General features: G+C 44.9%; 1 protein-coding gene across 1 annotated transcript in view; it reads left to right on the top strand.

The window, feature by feature from the left end:
• INSR (insulin receptor) overlaps positions 1-25,399 on the top strand; it is a 63,186-nt gene that overhangs the window by 1,499 nt on the left and 36,288 nt on the right. The window contains exon 2 of the mRNA XM_036399236.2: positions 7,106-7,657. Within this exon, the coding sequence (XP_036255129.1) occupies positions 7,106-7,657 (552 nt within the window). The remainder of the gene's footprint in view (positions 1-7,105; positions 7,658-25,399) is intronic.

The following is a 25,399-nucleotide window of genomic DNA, read 5'->3' as shown; positions in this document are numbered from 1 at the left end:
AAGTACAGACAACACGGTGATGGACATTATTGGGATATGTATGGGATTCAGGGAATAAAGCAGCATGTTCCTGTAAGACAACCTCTTCTTCCAGCGATAGGACAAGTCATAAATTTCAAAAATAACCCAGTTTATTCCCTGACGCCTTTGAAACCTCACAAGAGGCCGGTGACACTGTGTTACCTTGGGAGGGTCAGCCCCAGCTGCTGTGGGCAAACCTGCCCTCCTCCAACAGAGATGGAAAAGGCAGTTGACATATAGCACTAATAATAAATAAATACGTGTGCAACTGGAGTCCAGCAGTTCCTAATTTGAAAACACTATTATTACTGCCACAGCACAGCCTGTGATTTGGTTATTTATTTAAATCATATTTGCTTTTTGGGGTTCAAGCATGTTTGTGTTCTAAACTCCCTAATCTTTGCTGTGTTACAGCGTGGTAGGAAAATGTTCTCTTGAGTTCATGGATGGAGGAGCAGGGGCACAAGACAGCAAAGCAAAGCGTGGGCTGGAACGTTTCCGTGTCATTCTTACCATGCAAATACTTGATGAAGTGTTCTACAGACAGTTTGGACCATCAGGGTTCTGATGATTGAACCTGATTTGAAGAGTTTTCAGCTGCTGTGGTGTTTGATTCTATTTTCTGGGGGCTTGGCTCAGTTTTCTGGGAATGGTGAGGTCACGGAGCACCGCGGTGGGGATGGAAACCAGAAACAAAAAACCAGGGGGGGAAACGCACATACGAGAGCTGCATGAGCAAACAAGTTGTTCCCTGAGCAACGGCTCTGATGGAGGCAGCTTTCTTGGAGATTGTGCCCTGTGTTCCCTCAGGCAGCCTCTCCAGGGACAGAATTCCCCCCATCCATGGTTTTTCCTTGTGCCCCGTGAATTCCTCTCCCCTTTGGTGCCTTGAGGCAGAGTTGGGGCAAGCAGCAGGTAGATGGAGGTGGTTCAGGAGAAGAATGAGGTGGATGGTGAAGTTCACATTTACATGCAGATTATGAGCTTCTCCTCCTCAATCCATCCCCTTTTCCTAAATATTTTAGGAATACTTCATGTGAGAGCACAATATTCATGTGAGAGCACAATATTCATGTGAGAGCACTCTTCCTCTCCTCCGTGTGGTTAAGGGTAGTTGCTGAGTTCAGGAATTCCTGAGAGGAGAAGAAGAAAGGGTTAAGGAAAGAAGGCCTGACTTGTGTGCATGAAATGAAGATCCATATATCTTATTTTGGGAAGAAAGACAGTTTTGTGTATTTTTTTTTAATGACTGTGTAAACATAATGCAACTTCTTGAAATAAATCTCGCACATGACTCATGCCTGTCAGTTCATTAGCTCTGGTATTTGGGGTGGGATTTACCTCATCTAGTTTTAGGCATCTGCTAATGGAGCAGCTTCCTTTGGGCTCCCTTTCTGGTTAATGGAAAACTGATCAATGCAGTCATGGGTGTTTGGAATGCTCTTCCTCCCCTCCTGAACTCTTCCCCTAAATTTGGGAGCTGCCCATGTGCTCCAGTACCTGCTGCTGATCTGAGCTGGGAATGCAGTTGAGAGATCTCTGCCTAAGTCATCCTGTGGGACAAATTTCCCTGTGAATTGCTGTAGTAGCACACTTCTAAAATAGGTTACTTCTTAGCCAGTATCATACCTGGCTGTACAGATATTTTTGTGCTCGTAAACTCATTAAGAAACTGTTCCCTTGCCCCACCTCAAGCCTGTGTTAGAGACTCGGTCTAGAATGAATTTTTTATGAGAATAAAAGTAGAAATAAAGGAGAGGAAAGTAGGAGAATGAAGTAGGAGAAGTGAGTGCAGAAGGGCAGGGCTGTACCAAACCCAGCGTGTCCTGTCCCTTTTTTGGGGACAGGCAGCACAGTGGCTGTCCCTGAACAGTGTAAAGGCCCAGAGCTTTCTGGAGGTCAATTTTGGGGTGAGTGCCTTGTGGAATATCAGTGATGTTGATATGGGCAAGGTGTAGAACCTGTTCCTGCTGCCTTTGGAGCAGGGAGGATCCTCAGGTGTGTCAGCCCCAGCGCAGACCCCGCTGTTACCCCGAGTGCTCCCGGGGTGCTGTCACTGGTTATCTCTGCATGGAAATGGGGCAGGACAAGTCCTGTTTGCAGTTTGGGGTTTGAACCAAAGGAGGGGAGCATAAAGACAGCCCAAACCAGGCTTTTAAGGGCAGACTTTGAGGGGTTTGCCCTCGGTTTGGGCAATGAGAAGCTTCACTCATTTCTTTTTAGATTCACCTTTAGCCAGCCTTTGTTCCTTAACACATCTTTTGAGAATATTTGGAGTTGTTAGCCTTTGGTCACCTTTTCTGCAGCCTCCAGGGAGTGTCAGGATGGGGAGAGCTGGAAGAGAGGGAGGTTTGGATCCTGTGGGGATGTTTGGATGGTTGAGTTTTTTGCGAAGGTTGGAAGATCTTTGAGCAGCTTTTGGGCTGTTTGGACCAGGAGCAGCATGGCTCATGTTAGGGGTGATCTCCAGAAGCTTGGAAGGTTCAGGAGCAGAGTGATTTAATTTGGTTTTGAGACAGGCAGTGTATCGGGCACCTGAGATGTTCCCTGAAGCCTGGGGGTTTTATAGGGGCTCATTTTGGAGTCTGTATCCAGTTTGTACAGCTCCAGGTATCTGAGGTGCAGAACTGAAGCTTAAAAATCCATATTTCACAATTAGATGGTTTTTATGAGTATTAAACAATTGCTGCAGTAGGCCAGGAGCTGTCACACAGTCCTTCCCTCTAACCTGGTACCAGGATGTTTTCCTGTCTCATCAGTTAATCCCAAACACCCAAAAAAGAACAAGAAATCCCCAAAATCACACAAAATCCCAAGAAAGTTCTTTTCCCAGTTCCCTAAAGCCACTTCTAAAAATCAGCTTTATGTAGAATTGCAATGCTTTTGACCCAAGCAAGTGTAATTTTTTTTTTGCAATAGTTTGTTTATTCAGTAGGCAACAAAGACTACAAAAAAAAAAAAAAAGCAGAATTAACCAATAGTTACCTCAAATGGTTTGTGATCCTTCAGTGCCAGATTACCCTGATCTTGATTGTTAAAGGCCAGAGCTCTGAAGCAGTGAATCATTAAGGTTTGGTATCCACATGATTTACTATAAACAAGGTTTAAGTTCCAGCTATTCCCCTGGTTAGACTCTATCTTGAAAACTTAACCTCTGGCATCAGATCTGGTTTCTTCATTCAGGACTTGAAGGTTGTTACCAAACCAGTTTGTCCAAGAGGCTTTGGCATCCTGGGATTTGTTTGTTTGTTTGTTTTTTAAGGAGCGTGGCTTCAGCTTGGTTTTCTGGGGGGGCTGGTGGAACATGTGTAGGATGATTTAGTAATTTTATTTTATTTTTTTTTTTTGAGTGAGTAGCTTGGTAGCAGGGATGGAGCTGTGCTTCCTCTGGCAGCTCAGAGCTGTGCTGCTGTTTCTGCTGAAATTTAGGAATTTATGTGTTGTGGGGGTTTTGCCAGTCATTTGCACAGGAGCAGCTTTGGGCCTACTACTGGAGAATCAATTTGTGATTTTTTTTTTTTTTTTTTATTTCCCTGAAAGCTGATTTATGTGTTTTTTGAAGCCAGGTTGTCTGTGTTATAATTGATGGCTCAACTTTGCTCTCCTTCTTCTGGGATCAAACCTGCCTTGCCTTCCTACTGAATGGTTGATTAATTCCCCTGTCCTTGCAGAAGAAATACTATCAAGAGAAGCTGTGGAAAAACACTTATTACTTTGCTTAAAACTGCTTCTTGTTGTCTTGGTAACAATAAATTATGGGGTGACTTAAGCTGCTACTGCATGAACAGGAGATATAAACTGCTGAAAATTCAAAGGCATGAAAAGATGGAGAAACCTCCAACTAAAAAGCCCATTTTGTTTCAGATGTTCCTAATTCCTCATTATTCTCTTTGATCTTTGAGGTGTTAAAAAGAGGGAGCTTAGATGCCATTTATCACCTAAAAACTAAATTGAAGTAGAACCTGAAAAATAATTAAGTGTGATTTTTCTTTAAATGTGGGGAAAAACAGCTGATGAACCATGGCTGTTGTACTTCCAGCTCTGCTAGATCTGTATTTTTACTTCTTCAAAAGCTTCACTCATTTCTTTTTAGATTCACCTTTAGCCAACCTTTGTTCCTTAACACATCTTTTGAGAATATTTGGAGTTGTTAGCCTTTGGTCACCTTTTCTGCAGCCTCCAGTGGGGAATCTGTGTCAGGATGGGGAGAGCTGGAAGAGAGGGAGGTTTGGACCCTGTGGGGGTGCTCAGATGGTTGAGTTTCTGTGGAGGTTGGAAGATCTTTGAGGAAGATCTTTGAGCAGCTTTTGGGCTGTTTGGACCAGGAGCAGCATGGCTCATGTTAGGGGTGATCTCCAGAAGCTTGGAAGGTTCAGGAGCAGAGTGATTTCATTTGGTTTGGGGTGTTTGAGGAGAGGGGTGAGAGCTGGGAACTCCAGGCTGCAGTGACCAGGAGTGCCAGGACACAGGGAATGGCTTCCACTGCAAAAATGAAATTTAGATGGGATCTTGGACAGGAATTGTTCCCTGGCAGGGTGGGCAGGCCCTGGCACAGGGTGGCTGCCCCTGCATCCCTGGCAGTGCCCAAGGCCAGGCTGGACAGGGCTGGGAGCAGCCTGGGATGGTGAAGGTGTCCCTGCCATGGCAGGGATGGGATGGGATGAGCTTTGAGGTCCCTCTCAACAACACCCAACCCATGCTGGGATTCAGATCATCCTCTCAGAATCCTTGCTGCCTGTGGATCTGTTCCTCTGCCAGGCAGGGCCTTGGATTTCCTCAGTGCTGGGCACCCACCCTGGGCACCAGGGGTGGCTCCTGCACACCCAGCTCTGTTCCTGCACAAAAAGGAAGATTTCCACAGCCTGAAAAAGCAGCCACAGCCCTTTTGTTCTTAAGTGGGGAGGGAAGACACTGGCCCAGCTGTAGGCAAAAGAGAGAATCCTTTGAGTGGATGCAGTCTTCAAAAAAGGAAAAATTCAGGGAGAATCCACCTGGATTTGAACATTATGGTGTGGTTGATGTTTCTATGAAGTTGGTTTCAAAAGCCAGGCAGTGAGGCATGGCTTTTCCTGGCCATCTCTCACTGCAGATGCTCCCAGCCCTGCTCAGGTGGCACTGTGGGTGCAGGTTTGTGTCCAGCCCCTGTGACTCACCTCATTCTGCCCAAAATGATGAAAGGCACAGGCAGTTGTGCTCAGGGCATTCATGCATCCCTTCAGCCGCAGCAATAGCCTGGAGCTCTGGCTCTCACAAGTGATTCCTGGTCTGTATTTTTTGACCTTTCCTTTTCCTTTAGGTCAGCTGTCCATTCCAGCAGGCAGTGCATTGTCCTGTGGGGCAGCAGCTGGTGGTGGATACCACCCCAACGCTGCTGTGCACCCCAAAATAATGAAAAAAGAATAAATAAGAACCAAGATGTTGCATTTTGAATTTATCTGGTAATTTTAGCTGCTCTGGTGACTTCAGTTGAATTCAGTCTTTCAGTTTCTTACGTGTCCCTCTGTTACTTCTCCTTTCACTGACCTGACCTGCCATGTACTTGCTTCTTTGGAAATACCAATGTTATTTGTTGCAAATAAATATCCAGAGCATTTCAGCTGAATCTGTTGCTCTCCCAGGTCTTTTATCCCAGCTTGGGATGTGCAGCAGCACAGTTTGGGGCAGAGGATTGTGGCTGGCTGGTCACCAGGTTCCTTTTCCCACTTTTTCCAAGTACATCCTTAATCCTTGAGGCACCGTGTGCATTGGCTTTTTTCTTCCAGAAAGCAATTTATGAAATGACTTGGATATAGTGCCAAAAAATCCCATTGGGCAATAGCATTGCTGCAAATCCCATATCAGTATTGCCAATTTTTTTTTTTTCTTGCAGTCAGTGGAGCAAATTTTTGAATAATTATTAAGATATTTGCATAGAATTTGGTTTTAACCCCTGGTGTTAAACCAGGAGGAGTCAGACAATCCTTCCTGTGAAATGTTTGTGTCCACATCAGTTTTGTAAGGCTGGGTGATCCCTTGGAGCTGTGATGTGGTGGTTTTATAGCTGGTGAACTTTACATATAGTGACACAAAGAGGAAAGAGCCTGTGTTTTTTGTTCTGAAGTGGGGAGGGAAGACACTGAGCCAGCTGTAGACAAAAAACAGAATCCTTTGAGTGGATGCAGTCTTCAAAAAGGAAAAATTCAGGAAGAATCCACCTGGATTTGAACATTATGGTGTGGTTGATGTTTCTATGAAGTTGGTTTCAAAGGGGTTGTCACAAAAGGGTTGTTTTGTTGTGCTGCAGAGGCGTGGGGCTGCAAATTTCCTTCTTGATTTCTTACCTGTGCTTAGAGTTGAAAAAATATTTTCCTATTCAAACTTTTTCCTTTTGCTGGTTCCTGGATTCCTATTATTCAGTTTACCTTCTAATTTGTGCTTCATGCATTTGTTCACTTTGCCAGTTCTTTGGTTCCTGGTTCTATGAAATAAACTGCCCAGGTAGTCAAGAGAGGGAGATTTGCACCCTTGAGAAAATAATCACAAAAAAAAAAAACCCAACACCTCATCTGAAAAGAATGCTCAGGGCAAAAATTACTAATGTAGTAAATTACTGCTGTCAGCAGAGTCTGGGCAGGAGCGTGGGCTGTGCTCCTGTGCATTTCCAGGTTTTTCTGCTCTCTTCCCAAGCACTACCATCTCTGGCCATTATTCTTTCCTATCTTCCCCTCCCTGCAACCATTCTAAATGCCTCCCTCTAATCCCTTGGCATTAATTGCACAATCTGAGATGAGGTAGGTGTGTTGCTGGCAGCTACCTGAAGAAAACAGCCCAGCCATCTCTTCCCTTTGTGATGTCCCAGCACTGCTGTTACCACTGCAGTCGAGATAGAGGCAACAGGCAACTCAAGATGGCAGAAAAAATGATGAAATCCTCTTGTTTTGTAACCTTATACCAGGGAATGTTCCCCACAGTGTATTTCTTAACACTTGAAGCCTGCTTTGCTGAGAGGGCCACAAGTCCCCGGCGGAGCTCGGAGCTGTTGGACAAAACTGAGAGTTTGGAAAACTCCAACAATTAAATAAATGAATTCTCCTTTGCCTCCCAGTTTGCAGGAGCATGGACATCCGAAACAACCTGACCAGGCTGAACATGCTGGAGAACTGCACCGTGATCGAGGGCCACTTGCAGATCCTGCTGATGTTCAAAACCAAACCCGAAGATTTCCGCGAGCTCAGCTTCCCCAAGCTGACCATGATCACAGATTACCTGCTGCTGTTCCGTGTCTATGGCCTGGAGAGCCTGAAGGGCCTCTTCCCCAACCTCACTGTGATCAGAGGGACTCACCTGTTCTTCAACTACGCCCTGGTGATCTTTGAGATGGTTCACCTGAAGGAAATTGGCCTCTACAACCTGATGAACATCACCCGGGGCGCCGTGCGCATTGAGAAGAACAACGAGCTCTGCTACCTGTCCACCATTGACTGGTCCAGGATTCTGGATTCTGTAGAAGACAATTACATCGTGGCCAACAAGGATGACAAAGAGGAGTGTGGAGATGTGTGCCCAGGCACTGTGAAAGGGAAGAGCAACTGTCCCCCCACGGTGATAAACGGGATTTTCATCGAGCGCTGCTGGACACACGATCGCTGCCAGAGAGGTCAGTGCACGGTGAGGGGACTCATCTGGGGCTTTGCTGTCAAATTTTGACCTGTCAGGACCTGTGAGGCCCTGGCACAGGGTGCCCAGAGCAGCTGGGGCTGCCCCTGCATCCCTGGCAGTGCCCAAGGGCCAGGCTGGACAGGGCTGGGAGCAGCCTGGGACAGTGGGAGGTGTCCCTGCCATGGCAGGGGTGGCACTGGATGGGCTTTGGGGTCCCTTCCAACCCAAACCACTCTGGGGTTCTTGGAGGCCTGACAGGTGCTGATTGCTACCCCTAAGCATAGATTCCTAAAAGCAGGGCTGAAAATTGACCTTAGAAGAGGAAGAGAAAACCTTTGGGATGGGTTTGAGCAGTTCTTTCACCTTCCAAACACCTTCCAGAATTCTGTGTTTGTTTCTCCTGCAGAGTCAGGAGCTGCCCAGAACTCACCATTTTAATGGACTGTGAGTGTCTTGGATAACACTTGGTACTCTGAGTGTCTTTATTGGGGTTTGGGGAGGGAATGAAAGTCCAGACTGACTGAGAGGCTGCAGCAGGTGGAAGCACAACAGTGGGGAAAAGTCTCAGTGGAATAAACCCCATTCTGGAAAGGTGCAATTCCATCTTCACCAAAACCTTCCTGCCATAAAAAGGTGTAAGGTCTGGGGATGAGTGAGCAGCATTTGCACAGAGAAGAAGCTGGAGTCAGACCTGAAGGAGAAGAGAGGAGCTGGATGGGGCAGAGGGTGAAATAACAGAGCTTTGAGCCCAGGGCTTTGGTTCAGGGCAGAAGCTGTGTTCAAAAAGCTCACTGCTCTTGCCACCCAAGTCCTCCCTCAAATGTTTTAGAGTTGCTTTTAATTTCATACAGATTTGTTTTTTTCCAAACTTGGAACTGACCTTAAGCTTAGCTTTAATTATATATTGGCTTTGATTTATGTTAAATCTGACTTGACAGGGAGCAAAGTGAATTGAGGTGAGAGTGACACATTTAGGGTTGTCTGCCTTTCTGGAGGTCGTGCATCCAAACGAACCAGTGTGTCCTGAGACGAAATTAGGAAACTTGTGGGCTGCAGAGAAATTCTTGCCAAGCTTTAAAGGGCAGCTCTGAGTGCTAAGTGCCAAATTTGAGGAGGAATTCCTACCAGTATGCACAAACTAATGCAATTAATGTGGTTTCCCCTCTGCTACTCCTCACCCCAAAATCGTCCAGCTTCCTTTTAAAGAAAGTGGTTATTTTTTGTGGCCAGAATAACAGGGTATGAGCAAGAAGATGCAAGTGTGTACGTGTGTTCCTTTTTTAAAATGAAAAATAAGATTGTAAAGCATTTTATTTATAAACTTTCAGGTATGCAGTTACATCAGCACTGAAACCTGGTTTCTTATGCATTTCATGTGCTGTGTTTTCTGCTGTTCATAAGGGTAAAGGTCTAATTGGCACTTTTTTAGTGCCTAGAACATAATGCCCCAAAATTCCTGTGAATTTTCTGGGGCTGTTTTGGAGCAGAGTGGAATGGATGGTTTTCCCTCCTTTAAAAAACTGCCTATTTCCATGAAACCTGGAGAAATGTAATATTTTAATGATAATATTTTACCATTGGGGCAGAAATCTGAACTCCTGAGCCTCTGATGCAAGAGTTTGTTGGAGGGCACCTGTCCAGTACCTGCCTCAGCTCAGTCTGTTTGACCCAGAAATTGAGATTTCCATCAGAAAATGGTTTCAAAAAGCACTGTACACAGATGCTCTGGTTTTGTGTGTCCCTTGCAGAAGGTACAGTAGGGAAACCATGCTCCTGAATATTTGGGCAGTGACTGGAATGCACTTCCCAAACCACTTAACAAGCCAGGCTTATCTTTGTTTGAACGCTGGGATTTGGACTTTAGTTTTTTGGTGGCCTCTGATTTGCACAGGCTGGGATCTGTGTGATCCCGTGCCTTGTCACACCTGCCCCTGTGCTTCTGCAGTTGTTTTGACAGCCTGAGAGGTTTTTTAAACCTTTTCTGTCTGTTTGTGAGTAGCCTTTAGACTCTGAGCACACGCCAGTGGTGGAGATTAAGTGACATTTATTTAGCCAACCTGCCGGTGCAATCGCCGCCTCTCTGTTCTCCTGCCAGCCCTAATGTATCCTTAGCGTGTGTAATTGTTTTGTCAAGATTATTAAAAGCCTGTTTGAATTGTATTTTGGCTTTCCTTAGCCTGAAGAGCCTCCCAGCAGCTCCCAGTTGTTGCAATGTATTTGCAAGGGTGCATAGTGTGCACCAGCCAAGCTGCTTCTAAGTTTGTTGTCAAAGCTTCAAGAATTGGTCAAAGCTATTAGAACAAAAATTATGCTAAATTAAGAAAGAAGGGCTGAGAAACTGAATACCAAGACCACAAAAACTGGTTAGCAGAAAACTGTAAAACACCTAAACTATAACCAATCATGTACTCACAAAATACAAACAAAACCCAAGTGAACAAAACAAAAACACCCATTGAAAAATGTGTATTTAGTAGTTTACAAAATCTATAAAACTATAATAGAAACAATAAACAGCTTCTACTTGATCATATTAATTGTTCAAAAGTCCTAAATTTCCTACAATACCCAGTACCCAGGGTATGAATGTCATGAAATCTTTCCCTCTGTGTTTCTGCAGCTTATCTGGGAATCTTCAGCAGCTAATGCTGTGCTCAAGTCTCCTGGCTCTCTGGATTTAAGTGTATTCTCTTTAATTTTTTTCTCTTTATCTTCTAACCAGCATGAAATGCAGCAATTTCGGTATCATTTTCAGAGGGAACTTTGGTTTTGTGCGGAGTTTTTAACCCAGGTTATTTGTACCTCTGGTTTGGTTAATGAAACTTGGTGAAGAATCTCCTGGTTCTGTTTTGGTTGTTTTTTTTTTAATTTTAACATTTTTTTTGCATCTCTGGATGGGAAGTTGTTGCTGCTGCCCTGGGACTGGGAAAAACCCTTCAAGGATATGTAAATATTGATTGTTTTGATTTTACAGAGTGGGTGTCAATTGACAGAGACAAGTCCCAAGCTGACTGGCTTTTCCAGCTTGCTGAGCTCGGAGTCTCGCTGGAAAATATTAGGAAATGGGCAAGAAATTTGGGAGAGTACCTGTGGGAAGGCTGGAAAATGAAATCCCTGGAAGGAGGGGACAGCCAGGTGGGGATTGGTCTCTTTTTCAAGGAGCAAGGGACAGGATGAGAGGAAATGACCTCAGGTTGCTCCAAGGGAGGTTTAAATGGGAAATTGGGGAAAATTTCTTCATGGAAAAGGCTGTGAAGCACTGGAGGTGCTGGAGTTCCATCCCTGGGGGTTACCAAAGGCAGTGAGGATGTGGCACTTGGGGACAGGGCTGGGGATGAGCACTTGGGATGTGGCACTTGGGGACAGGGCTGGGGATGAGCACTTGGGATGTGGCACTTGGGGACAGGGCTGGGATGAGCACTTGGGATGTGGCACTTGGGGACAGGGCTGGGGATGAGCACTTGGGATGTGGCACTTCGGGACAGGGTCGGGGATGAGGGGATGAGCACTTGGGATGTGGCACTTGGGGACAGGGTCAGAGATGAGCACTTGGGATGTGGCACTTGGGGACAGGGTCGGGGATGAGCACTTGGGATGTGGCACTTGGGGACAGGGTCAGGGATGAGCACTTGGGATGTGGCACTTGGGGACAGGGCTGGGGATGAGCACTTGGGATGTGGCACTTGGGGACAGGGTCAGGGATGAGCACTTGGGATGTGGCACTTGGGGACAGGGTCAGGGATGAGCACTTGGGATGTGGCACTTGGGGACAGGGCTGGGGATGAGCCCAGTGCTGCTGCTGAGGGTTGGATTTGATCTCAAAGATCTTGTCCAGCCCTGAGGACTCTGGGATTCTCTGAAGGGTCTTGTGTGTGTGGGAAGTGGCAGAGCTGGGGCTGCAGTGGGGTCCTGGTGTCCCCCATCTCTTCCACACCATTCCCTGCCCTTCCCCTGCCAGCTCCCTCTGGTTGCTCCACATTATCCCTCCTTTATTTAATTATTCCTTTATTTAATCAGTGCAAATATCCCAGTTGACTCCAAAACTAACTTTTCAGTTATAGCATGGAATTATCTCCAAGGCACACATCCAAGCCTCTGAATCATCCCTGTAGCTACAATTCCAGCCTGGAATATTTTTTTTTTTTTTTCACTTGGTGATAACAGTGTTCAGGACAACAAAGTAGAGGATCCTCTTACAGACACTGGAGCAAAGGTTGGGGATGAAACCAGTGGGGAGGAACTGAAATCATTTGTGGGCAGCTGCACCCTTGGAAAAGCCAGTGGCAGTACTGAGGATTCTGTGTCTGAGTGCAGGGATGTGTAGGTGGAAGCACCATGGATTGAGATCCCTCAGGATGTGCTTCCTCAGAGTTTTCTTTTTTTTTTTTCCCTCCTAAATCACTCATGTTGGTGTGAAAACCAAGTCAGTTCAGTTAAGGCCAACTCATGTTATATTTTGGGTAGGCAGGGAGGGAAATGTGTAGTCTGTTTGGAATCTGGGTCTAGCCTGGTGCTGTTTATGGCAGCCAAGTGCTGTTCCTGTTCTGGGGGTTTTGTACCTCTTCACTGACATTTTCAACAGGGCTTTTTTTTCACAAACACAGTTATTTTATTGCCATCAAAATGTACTTCTTGCTCCTGCACTGCAGAGAGCGTCTTTGCTGAAGAATGCAGACAACAAAAATGCTGGAAATGCCACGTCCTAGACCTCGCTCTGGATCTGCCAAACATGATTTTCATATTTCACATTTTTTCCATGTCTTTTTTTTTTTTTTTTTTTCTATATGTCTGTCACTCCTCTTGTGGAAGGAACAATTCCCTCTGAAATAGGATTTCCTGCCAATTCTCCCTGCACTCAGGCTGCTGTGTCCATACAGAACTTGGAGCAGGCTGATGGCTTTGACAGTCTAATTATAAAGGCTGGTTCAGCCTTTTATTGCCTTTTATTGGTCATGTGGAAGTGGAGTAAAGCAATAGGAAGGAAAAGTGGAATGGCCAAATAAAAAATTACCAACAAAATTGTCTGCAATATCAGACACTGAAGGGCCACATTCCTGGGATATAAGGATGGATATCTGAAATAGTTTTTACAGGGCCAAGTAGTGACAGGAAAAAGGGGGAATGGTTTTTAAACTAGAAGAGGAAATATTTAGGCCAGATGTTAGGGAGAAATTCTCTACTCAGAGGGTGCCCAGAGCAGCTGTGGCTGCCCCTGCATCCCTGGCAGTGCCCAAGGCCAGGCTGGACAGGGCTGGGAGCAGCCTGGGACAGTGGGAGGTGTCCCTGCCATGGCTTGATGGGCTTTGAGGTCTTTCCCAACCCATTCTGAGATTAATTCCATAATTCTGTGAACTATAGGCTTCATTCATTAGAAGGTAATACAGAATTCAAGTTCTCTTGTTCATCCTGAATGAAACCTTTGGAGGAATCTGTTACCTGCTCCATCTTGGGGCTTCATGCTACCAGGAAATTTGAGTTATTATCAGTGTGGGCCATTTCAGGTCTGTCAGTAGACTCCTTTTTTCCATCTATTATCTTGTTTTTTTATGATAAAAACAAAAGTTGTTTCTCCATTAGTGCAATTTAGAATTTGTGGCAAAATATTGACTTTGTGGAAAGTAGATGAAACAGTTTGTGTCCATTGAAGAGGACGTAAAGCAGCAAATGGAAAAGATGACAATGTGGAATAATTGACATGCAAAGAGCTGCTAAAGAAAGGTTCTGTGTGAAAATAATAATGTTTTTTCCTGGTTTTGAGTGATTTTTGGGGTTGTTCTGTGCAGAGCCAGGAGCTGGACTCCGTCATCCTTGTGGGTCCCTTCCAAATTAGGATATTTTATGATTTTTATTTTTTTTTTCTATCATTTTGGGAAACAGGTCTAGAGACAAAGGAATACAATAGGATCTCTCTTTAATTTCCCTGTGATTTATCTGGGGAAAATTCTGGGACAGATAAGGGACAGGTAAGGAACTGAGGAGCTGCTTTGTTCCCAGAGTACAAGCAGCACAACAAAGCCCTGAGAAAAACACTGCTCAGCCTGAAATGTCTTTCAACTGCTGAGAAACAGCACCGAGCACTCTCAGCCAGACCAGTGCCAGCAGAAATTCTGCAACTCTGAACTTCTTCAAGGCAGGTTTGAATAACAAAGTTCAGAGGTGTGTGTGGGAAACGCTTTGTGATGTTTACTTAGGTAGAAATATTACTTAGCAACAGCTTCCTGTAATTTTTATGTGCTGGGAATTTCTGTAACCATGAGCTTGGTTTTATTACCTTTGTATGGGAAAGGGGTCTCGAAGCACTGAGCAGACTCAGCCAACCTCAAGGGCAAAGATATTTTTAAAGCTTCAAACACAAAGGAAATTTTTCCAGTTGCTACTACATGAAGTGGAAGTGCTCCTTTCATTTGGAGATCTGATAAGGGTTGCCTTTTTTTTCCTTTTCCCTTGCTCTGACAAATGCCAGATGGGAACTGACACCGGATAATCTCACTGGGGTGTCTGTGCTGACCCTGCCAAGCTCCAGTTTTATTGAGGGCCCATAGCTGGGGCCCTGGTGACACTTTGCCAGCACTGAGACATCCTAAACTAATTCACTTGAGCTTATTAAGAGTAGTTAAGAGATTTATGGTGCTTGGTGGTTGTGATACAGCCCAGAGTTGGGGGAGAAGGGGTGGAAACAATCCTTCCTATAAATGAATGTTTAAGGATGTGCTCCTTTGGAAACACCAAACGAAGCTGGGGAAAAACTGGAGCAGCTTTTCTCCACTGAGCTGGGTTGATGCAGGGCTGTAGGATTTTAATATAAAGGGTCTGAACTTGCTGAGAAATCCTCACATGTGCAGCTGAGCTGATGTTTCATCAGGTTCTTCACTGCTGCACCTTTATTAAATTTGGGGTGGGAAGTGAAGATTTCCTGCTCCTGCCCCAGCTCCCAGCCAGCACTTCAGAAGGAACTGTCTGACCCGTGTCATCTTTAGAAATGTAAATACACAGAGAATTCCTCCCCATGGTTGAGAGATCTGAATTCCTGTACAAAAATCTTGTCAAGGCAAAGGTTTTTGAGGAGTTAAAAAGGAGAATTATATAAAATATCACATTTTATATATTTATAAATAAATAAATAAATAAATATATATATAAAATAGCTGCTATTTTAATTCTTTCACCTTAGCCTTTCCCAAAACCACTTGTTATTTGGGTTGGTGTCTGGGCCCTTGGGGAGATTGAGAGGTGTTCCATGCAGTGGTTCAGCACTGAGGATACTCCAGGTGTTCTTAAATCTCTGTCTGATCCTGGCATTGGCTCCTTGGGAGTTCCAAGGGTGCTTCAGGTAGAACTTTTCCCCCTTCACCAACAGTTCCAAATTACCTTTTTTTTTTTGCTTAAACAATGGAACCTGCACTATCCCTTGTTAGATAAAAAGCAGGAGACCTGGCAGACACAATCTTTGGAAAATGCTGCTGGCTGGGTGTGCAAGGGGGAAGTCAGAGAATGTAAATAATAATAATAATAATAATAATAATAATAATAATAATAATAATAATAATAATAATAATAGTGAGTGACAGAGTTAACATGTGCTGGTGGTGCATGAATGGGAGAGCAGGAAATGGTTCACCTGGTGTGATGTGTTTGCTCAGGGAGGAGGAGGAGATGTGTTTCATTCAGAGCAAATCCTGCTGATGTTCAGGGTGCTTGTGTATTCTGTGTGTTTTCTTTCCTTTACACCTCCTTCATGAAGGCAGGGCAATGAAATTCTGCATTTTAAATCTTTTCATTAATTGTAAAAGTATTCTAAATTGTGTGCAATTCAAATGTCCCTACCTGGATTTAGGCAAAATGAGCAGAATAAATGTAAGCTCTGTGATGGCACAACAGTCTCTGATTTTACAGGGAAAGGACTTGAAATCTTTGTTGTTGAAGGCTGTGAAGGGATTGTGAACTGTTGGGTCTGTACAAAGAAGTGCATTCAGAGTGTGTGAGCAGACCAACTGAAATATGTCACTTGGCAAAGCTCTCTGAAACATCTTTTCCTATCAGGAATTGGATTTGACAGGGATTGCCTCTGTAAATAATTGCTGCACTTAAAAAAAATCCCAACAAAACACAATAAAAAGGTCAAAACCCCCCAGGTGTGACCAGCACAAAGATTATTTCTAACTGAAAGGTTGAGGATTTCAGGACCTTTTGATTAATTACAGAGCTGGGGAATAACCAGCCGTGTCGTGGAGGAAGCAACACTCACCCTCCTCTCAGCTTCTAACAATAGTTGGGTACAAGTTCAATGATGAGGCTTCCCAATTATATCCTATAATTGTCTGCAAATTCCCATTGAGGGATGTGAATGAACTTGCTGGGATGTTTATGCTGCTTAATTAAGGCTGGTGGTAGGTGGGAAAGGAAAGAAAGTTGGGTCAGGGGAAGTTGTGGGGGTCCTGGCTGGGATTGCCTGCTTGGGTTGAGCCTGTAGTTATTCCAGTTCCTGCTTTGAGCCCAGTTTTTGTCTGGCATTGCATAAGTGTGCAGGGAGATATGGACCCCAGCCATTGCCTTGTCTTTATCTCAGATTTTTGGCTGAGGGTACTGGGGGGCACGGGCTGACGTCGCTGCAGGTTGTCGGCCTGGCTTCCCTTTTGCCTTGTGACATGGAAAACAAACAGAGAATTAACTTTGGCTCCTGCAGTGCTCCAGTGCTGGCTGAGGGCTTGAACGGTTTTGTGTGAAGAGTCTGGATTCCTGGTGAATCTGGGTTTAAACTGACAAAACAGGGCAGGATGCTGGGCTCCTGTTCTTGTCCAGAAAGTTTTATAGCTGGAGCTGGATGCTCTGTGCAGAAGGAGCTTCTGTACCTTCAGCAGGAATTCCTTCATTTGAGATGGTGTTCATTTCCCTGCCTCCTGGGCACCTGGAGGGGTGAAGGCTCTGAGGAAGATGATGTTTTGAAGGCAATCCCACCAAAAGGGATGGCATTCAGCAGAAAGTTGGGATTAATTCTCTTCAGCGTGTTTCTAAAGAACTCAGGGTCTGCATGGTTTTGGTGCACTCCAGAAAGAGAAATGTGATTTTAATGGTGTGTATCAGGTCAGAGGTGCCCTTTTCCAAGGATGCCAAGAGCTGCTGCTCCATTGGAATTGTAACTCAGGCAGTTTCAGCTTTTGCAGAGCTCAGCTCCCACTCTGCAGTTGCTGATGGGTGAACTGTCAGGAATTGTGACCCCTCTCAGGAATTATGCTTCATTCATAGGCATAAAAGGGTGGCAGATATTTAGCAATATTGGTCTGATAAATAGTGTGTAACTTTCAAGGTATTTTTAGTCGGTTTTCAGTGCAGTTTGGAGGCTTCTGAAGCTGCACACATCGAGCTCTGGTCACTTAGGGCTCCCACAGGATCAGTGCTGGTGTGTGGCCACATTGGAATTTCAGGCCCCTGATGTGATGAGCTGAGCCTGAGCTCAGCTTACAGCACAAGACTGATGGTTTTAAGTCAGAGTTAAAGGAATTTAGGGAGCAGGTTTGTCAGAGGTCAGAGCAAACACCTGTGACGTCTGTGGTTCTGCCTTGCTGCTCCCTCCTGCTCCTCTCAGCTCACTCTGCTCTGAGCCCTGGGCACAATTCCTCATTTAGTGGCTTTTAAAATGTGAATTGTCTGGGGCAGGGAGGGAGGAGCTTGGTCCCAGTGTGTTCATCAAAGCAAAGCCAGTTGGACTGTAGGGTGAGAGGAAGGGAAGGGAGCAGGCAGGTTTGGGGCTGTGCAGCCGTAATTTCCAGCCCAATTTTTTGATGTTTTTCTCTGGTTTTCTAGCTGTGGGAGTTGAATTATGCTGAGAGCACACAGGATGATGGCACTGCAAGGCTCTAACCCTATGAGCTGGGGTCCAGGGCAGGAGTTTGGGCTCTCCACAGTGTTCCAGAGGGGCAGGAGCAGTCACTCCTTCCCTGTGGAGAGGGTGCTGGGATGTGATGTTCTCACACAGCACTTTGATGACACACAATGGGGCTGTCTGCTGGCTGACTTTTGCTGGCTGATTTTCCCCCATGGATGTGAAGATCCCAAGTGTGACACTGGCTGTAGCAGGGATGGATTATTTGGGGTCTCTGGCAGAGCTGCTGAACTTGGCAGTGATGCTTTCATAACGTGAGTGAGACAACGTTGTTTGCTCTGAAATATCTGCAGGAACTGAGAGTTCACTCAGCAACCTGCAGGAAAAAAGTCAAGTTCCAGCTATTGCACTGACCTGGGCACTGGGAAATCCCTCACACAGAGGCTGCAGACAAACTCTGTCCTATCAGCAGCGTTTTGTGATTGATAAAGTACATAAAGAATGTTTGCACTTGAAGGTGGGCTTGATTAGAAAATCTCAGGATTTGTTCAGGGAGCCTTATCCCTGTGTGTTGGTTTTTCAGGAGTAAGGCATGTGCAATTCCACAGACATCACAGGATAACAAAGCATTTTTCTGTTTCCATTTGCAACTTCATTAAGCACATCCATGTTGCGTTACGGCACTGCAAGGATTTTAATACTTCATGAGCAATGAAAGGATTCATTAAAATTTGAGTATCAGACAAATGTTTTTCTTGTCTTTTCTGCAAAGACAATCCAATTATATTCTCTGGGTAGTGCAAACACAGAGCAGTGATTTAATGAAATGAACAGGATTGGTTTTTTTTCTGGTCTTCAATCTTTTCTGAATGTCATCTTTCTGAAGTCAGGCTGATGTGTTTACACAGCTTCAGTTTGGGATGGAGGAGTCCAAGAGCTCCCTCTAAGTACCCCTCAAAAGCTCTCAAAAGCCAGAGAGGAAATGGAGCTCCTCTGTGCGATGTCTGAGTGTCTGAAAGTCTCGCCCAGTGGAGCCTTAACAGGGCTTAAAGGAATAAAGCTTTTGTTTTAAAACAGTACTTGAAGGGAAGCCTTTAAAGCTCAATAAACTATTTCTCTGTTCATTCAGTTCTGTGGATTTTAGGCTCTGGGAATCTGAGCACTCTGTTTCTGGCAAGGGGAGCATAGCACACAGGACAGTCTTACCTGGAGACTTAAGGATAAAGCAATTTATGTATGAACTGGTGCTTTATATGAAACAACTTCTCACCTCATCAGCATCTTTACAATTATTAAATCAGCAAAATAAATGCCATGTGTAGATTTTCCTTAGGCTTCTCCTCTACACTCCAATAACCTTATCTCCAGAGCTGCTTAAATAATTTGTGTAGTGTTTGGCTGCTCTCTCAGCGCTCGGATATCGAGTTTCTAGTCCACAAAACCAGTCCATTGGAGCTGGGTATCTGCATGGAGTGTCAGTTTTTGTTCTGGGAAACATGAAATGTTCTGCTTTGAGCCTGTACAGTGTGTGAATTTGGTGGGTGTGATAAGAAAAACGTCCCCGTGTTTTGCATGGCTCCGGCGGCCGAAGGAGGAGCAGCCTCGTGATGCTCTTTGCTCATCAGCACCAGGGAAGAGTTGTTTTTCCACATGCTCTAATCTGTGATAACAAAAAGAACTTCAGATTGTGTTTTTCAAAGGCACTGTGGGTCTCTCAGTGCTCAGATTTGCCAGTGACTCTCTCTGCTGAGTGTCCCAGAGCCTGATTTGGAGTGGCTCTGGTTCAGATCCACGCCTTGTTCTGCTCTGCTGGAGGAGGCTGAACAGGGCCCAGCAAGCAGCTGGAGCCAAGGGATTTGTTTTCCTTTGTGGTGTTCTGGGTGTTCTGCAGAGGGTTGAGTGCTGGATGGTTTTTGGGGGTACTGTCAGTCTCTTCCTGGCACTGACAGGTTTTGGGTCCTGCTTTGTGACCTCCATAAACTTCAGCTGCACAATGCAGGAAAGGATTCAAGGCAAAATTTAACTTTAGTATAGATTTAGACAAACAGCCCACAGAAATATCTTAGGTGGAGTATTTGAGGTGGCCTTGGACAGGTGGATGGGCTGGATGGCATCTCCAAAACTCCTTGGGTCCCTTCCATTGGCAGATTGATTCCAGAGCCAGCAGCTCCGAGCTGAGCCTTGAAACCTCTGGAGTTTGGTGAGGAAAAAGGCTCTTTGTCTCTGGAGAAACTGATACGGCTTCAGGTTGCTTGTAGAGGAGAGTCCCCTCTCTTTTTCTTGCTTGGTAGTGCTGATTTGTGTCATTTTTTTCCCCAGAGGGCTCTCTCCATTGTAAGGTGATTTCCCCAGTAACTACCCCATGAGGGATCTGCAGGTGTGTGGCTGTGGCATCAATTAGAGAGCTCTGAATAATCCTAATTGCTCTGCAGTGGACAATGCTGATGGCAGCTGGTGATTAGACCGTATCTGAGTCCTGTGCTGATAAAGTGAAGGTTTTTAGCACCGTGGCACACGCCTGCAGGGGTGGGGGATGTCAGCAGATCCTGTTCCTCCCGCTGGCCCAGCACGGATAATGGGATTTTCACTACTCCTGCACTTCCCTGTGACCTCAGTGACAGTCAGTTTTATTTTAAGAGCTTACTGTGGTGTGAAATAAAGCAGAATTTTCACAATTCTGACCATTGACAGTTGGAGCCATCAACTGTTGTGGAAGGAGGATTGAGAATCCAAGATCTCCTGAGTTCAGGGTAACTTTGGATGACTCAGTTCCCCTGTTGTTGGCCTTGTTGAGATGGCACAACCAGTTTGGCATTAAATGCCTTCAGATTACAACTTTCTCTTGCATAATTTACAAGGAGACATAGATTAATGGCCTCCAAGGGTGGCTTGTGCAATGTAGTTAATGGTTTTTGTACTCATCTCCAGTCGTTTGGTTTTCCTCAGGGCTGTGTTTGTGTGACTTTTGGTCATTTTTATCATTTCTCATTTGGCATCTGGGTCAGAGCAGCAGAGGGATGTGGCACAATCACAAAAAACTCCAGGGGTGAGTGTGTTTGTAAGGAGAAGCTGTTAAGCCAGTGGATACCTGGGAAGAGCCAAGCTGGAGAATTTGTGCAGTGCCACATTGGTATACAGTGAATTACTTAAAATGGGCATTGCTGGTATGCCAAGGATGACGAGGGCGAGTAGTAAATAAAAATACATTGCACATTGCTTGGCTCTGCAGGCAAACAGTATCTATTTCAGTCCTGCTAAGGAAATTCTTATGCCTCGAAATAAACTGTGGCAAGCGTGTGTAGAGCTCTGGGCAAACAGGGGAGGGTGTGCAGGGGAATGGGCAGGAGCTGAGGAGGCCACAACTCGAGGAGTTGGGACAATTTCATACAGAATTGATGAATTTGATAATGGCTAACAAGATACTGCATTCTTTCTCCTTTCCACAGTTCAGATTTGCTTTGGAAAAAAATTACTGTAAGCTCAGGGGAAGCTGAAGTGACACCTGTAGAGTGTGTGAAGGACAGGAGGAAATCAGTGGAGGGTGGATGTGTCAGTGCTCCTGGTGAGCTTAAATTTGGGCAGTGACTGTGCACTGAACAGTCCATGCACCCTGGTAATTTCAGAAAAAAAATATTTTTAATAGATCCAGTTAACTCTGCTTCCTGGGAAAATTCACCTTTCTTTGCACACCTGGCCTTCAGGTGCTGCTTTGCCTTTCTGTTTCTCCTCATCCTCTCTGGAAGGTGAGGCAGGAATGGGGATCTGGAGCAAGAAAGGAGGATCTGGAGTGATCCCCTTCCTCTTCTCTCTCTCTTTGTTTTCAGTCTCGTCACCCACAAACACGAATTTGGTTTCAGTCTCGATGTTTACAATTCATGACTGCGCCGTGAGATCTGCCCAGATTAAAATCTTAACCTCTGCCTGACATTTCTGTGTAGATCATTAGTTATCAGCATAATCTCCTTGTGGTTAATCTTATACTTCCTCCCATTCCATTGCCTTTCTCAGTTATGGACAGCTCCATTTTTGCTGGAAACTCTGCCTCTGTTTTGGTGTAGATTTGTTGTTTTCTGTGTCGGGATTACGTTTATAGAACGTATCTAAAATTCCATCTTTCCTCATCCCCACGTGGCAGCATAGCTTTCGTTCTTTCATGCCTTGTTTACTACAACATCCTTCCTCCTGGCCTTGAGGAAAGGAATCTTGACCCTCCCTTATCTCTGCAGAAAGCAGAGCTTGGATGTTGTGCCTCCTGCCCTGATCCTATCATCGCTGCTCATTTTCAGGATGGGATTTGTAGGTAAAAGTAATAACCTGGTTTGGAAAAATCAGATGGACCTTGCTCTTAAACCATCACCAAGCCCTTGTGTGTATCTCCATTTGTCTCTTTTCTCACATAGAACCATAGAATCATGGAATATCCTGAGCTGGAAGGACCATCACTTACTTTTAGGACATTCCTGGACCACTTTCCTGTGATTTGGGGTTGCAGTGAGTGAGCAGGTTTGGTAGGAGCAGTTAAAGTGAACAGGGATGTTTACAAGATGCTGTACATTGGAGAGTAATAAATAGTTAAATATTAACAGGAAGTTTTCATGAGGCTCCCAGGTGGCATCAACCGTTGGATGATAACACCAAATCCTTGGGTTGTAATAAAGTTTGAAATTTAACAAACCATAACAACAACAAAAAAACCCCAACGTTATTGTTGTGAGTAAAATTACAATCAAAGCTTTACAGGGAAATGCCCCAAATTAATGTTAAAGATTCTGGTCTTGGTCTAAATTACAAATCATCTCTTCTGCTGTACAGAATGAAATACAATATTTTGCCTGAAGACGTGGTGTCAGTTTTGGGGCTGGCATATTGAAAAAGAACCCAGCTGCCAAACAGAGGTGGGTGGGTGGTTATTTCTGATCCCTTACACTAAGCTCCCATGTAATTTTGAACACAAAGTACAAGGAGCAGGCTTGACCTGCTTGCCAGAGAATGGCACAACAGCACTGTTGTAGACACTGGGTGAAGTATTTACAGCTCCTGGTCGCTATCCTGGTGTGCACTTTGTGACACTTGTCCCACCTTTAACAGTTGCTGCTGTGTTTTCAAATCAAACTCTGTGTTTTGGTACTTGGGGCTCAACTGCCAACAGCTTTGCTTGATTCCTGCAAGTTGTTTGTACCTGCATGGGCAATCAGCTCGATTGAAAGGTGCCAGAGAATGAAAACAGACCTAGTCTTGAGTTTTAATTTCTTTATTAATTCTTTTTTTTTTTTTCAGTGTGAGGTGCTTTGCTCTGTAAGTCCAGTTCACAAGGGGTTTGCAGCCATGGTGTGAACATCACTGCTTAAAATGCACAAAAAGAAAATGTTTCTTTGATCTTTGTTCTGTCTGGACAATATTAGGATACTTGGGTGGGAAACATCCAGATCTCTGTATAAATAGTTGGGGTGGCAGAGGAGAGCAGGAGTGGAAACCTTCAAGGGAGAGAAACAGAAAGGTCTAAAAAATCCATGAAAATGGGAGTCTGTCCTGAGGGTTCAGTGGAAGAAGATGAGGGAGAGAAACAGAAAGGTCTAAAAAATCCATGAAGGTGATTTCATGGATCACTGAGGGTCCAGTGGAAGAAGATGAGAGAGAGAAAGAGAAAGGTCTATAAAATCCATGAAAGTGAGAGCCTGCCCTGAGGGTCCAGTGGAAGAAGATGAGGGCCTTCCATAGCTGAGGTTTGTAGCCCAAGAAGTCCTGTCCCCAAAAATAAGAGATGACATTGGTGTTCCCCAAAAATAAGAGATGATATTGGGCTCTCAATCTCCATCCATAAAATCTGAATTTGCACGGGACTTGGCACACCTGTGCCTTGTGCCTCAGGGTGGAGCTGGAGAAGCTCATTTGCAAAGGTTGTCACTGAGAAGATGAAGAATGAGTGACCAAAGGCATTGTGGGTCCATTGAGGTTGATGACTCCTCCAGGTTTCACCATATTGAGATGACTTACATATATTTTATATATTATATAAGCAAAATGTGTGGGTTTACATATGTGAGAGCTCCTCTTAGCACGTTTCCCATATTGCTTGTCATAACTCGCATCGGAGCAAATATGTATTTCCAGAGAAATGCCCCAGCAGCAGGTGTAGTGCAGAAGATAATAATTACTCCTCAGTTTAAACAGCAGAAGGTTGGCACAGAGGAGGCTGTTTCTGGAGAGTTCTCCTGTTATCTGCCCCTTTCCTCTGTAAACAACTGAGCTCAACCTTTCCCGTATCTCCATTCAACAACTTCTTCCACTATCACAGCAGGACAAGGTGGCACAAGGCTCCAAACTCTTTTATCTGGTCTAAACTCACATTTGCTGATCTGTGGAAACCCAGGACACCAGGAATGTTTCTCTGTCTGCTCTGGGGTGCCCTGACCCCCAGGGCAGCGCTGACTTTGACCCTCATTCATGGAGAAAGTTTCCTAAACTCCAGAATAGACTGGAATCCACAAAAGTGTGAACTAGATTATAGAGAGAAGTGTAGGTGTATCACGTGGTCAGAAATTTACATTTTGGGACTTTTTAGTGTGTTGTGGATGGAAGGGAGATGGAGGGCACAGGGTGTCATCCTTCTTCATGCTTCTTCTTCCTTCTTCTTCATGGGTTTGGGTGGCATTTTGTAATTGGGCAGAAATTCCACATTGCGGGCTCTTTGGGATCCGTTATTGGGTTAAAAGGGAAAATAATCCAGGTGTCAGTTCTTAATTGGATAGTTTAGTCTTGAAAAACCTTGGAACAAGAGATTGTTGGCCATTTTGTGCCTTCTAACGAAAAGCTGCTGAACTCACAGCAGTGAGACTGTTCTACTGATAAGAAATAATAAACACCTGTGTCCCAACATGAACTACCATCTCAAGTGCCTTCACTGATCCACACAGGTCCAACATCCCTGTGGGTTTCATGTGTTCCTGGCTGGAAGTGCCTGGGTTGGAATATCTGAGACATTCCGTGTAGCTCCAGTTGAGCACGTAATTTGTGGAAGGCTTGGGAGGAGAAACAGTTTTGTTGTTTTTTTTTTTTTCCCTTGTCCTTGCTGATAGATGAGATAAGAGGTGTAATGTTGTCCTGAGAAATGTCAATGGGAAGAGTTTCCTTGACGTTGTAGTAAGTGTGTTGTTTTTGGAAGTCACTGTCCATGGGAAGGGAGGCACCTGCAGTTAATTTTATCTGTTCCTGTGTAAATACAGACCTCCTAACGTTCCCAGCTCGCAGTTCAGAGGGGTCATGGCATTATGTACTGTAATATCTTATTTTATAAATAACACTTTATTTTAGTGCTGATTGTAAAATCTTGGATTTCTTTGGCGCTTGCTCCTTCCCGACCTGGTGCTGAGAACCGCAGCCTTTGTTGTGGGTTGCAGCCCTTGAGTCAATGCCTTTTGGAAGGGTTGTTCCTTGGTTGTTTTGGGGGAAAAGGAAGGGATGAGTGAGTGTTGTTAGAGCAGCTGAGCTCGGGGAAGAAGTGACATCAAATTTGCTTGAGCATCTCGTGATTATTTCCTGAATTTTGCTTGGGCGTTGCTGGCAGGATTTTGGTATCCCCGTGTCAGCTTCCTATTTTTTGTGCTCTTCTAGTTACTCCATTTATTTTGTAGGCTCAGGAAGGGCTGGGGGAGCTGCTGTTGTTTGTCACCAAGGCGATCTAAAGTCCTTGTGCTTTTTACAGTCCACTGGAGCTCTCCAGCCCTGTCCCTCCCAGGCACGTTCCTGCTGCTGCTGGTGTTTGGGGTTTAGGTTTCTGCCTCTTTGGCCTCTGTGACATGAAGAAATAATTGAAGGAATAAGCCACAATGCAGTGGGGTTTGCAGTACACTGGTTTTCTTGCAGCAATCCTCTGTCTACCCACTCCACTGTGGGTTTTAAATTTATTTTTTATTTAGTCTT

Source organism: Molothrus ater, chromosome 26 (assembly GCF_012460135.2).
Source record: "Molothrus ater isolate BHLD 08-10-18 breed brown headed cowbird chromosome 26, BPBGC_Mater_1.1, whole genome shotgun sequence".
In the NCBI taxonomy this organism is placed as follows: Eukaryota; Metazoa; Chordata; class Aves; order Passeriformes; family Icteridae; genus Molothrus; species Molothrus ater.
Note: the sequence above shows the minus strand (reverse complement) of the source record. Positions and strands in the feature narration are given on the sequence as shown.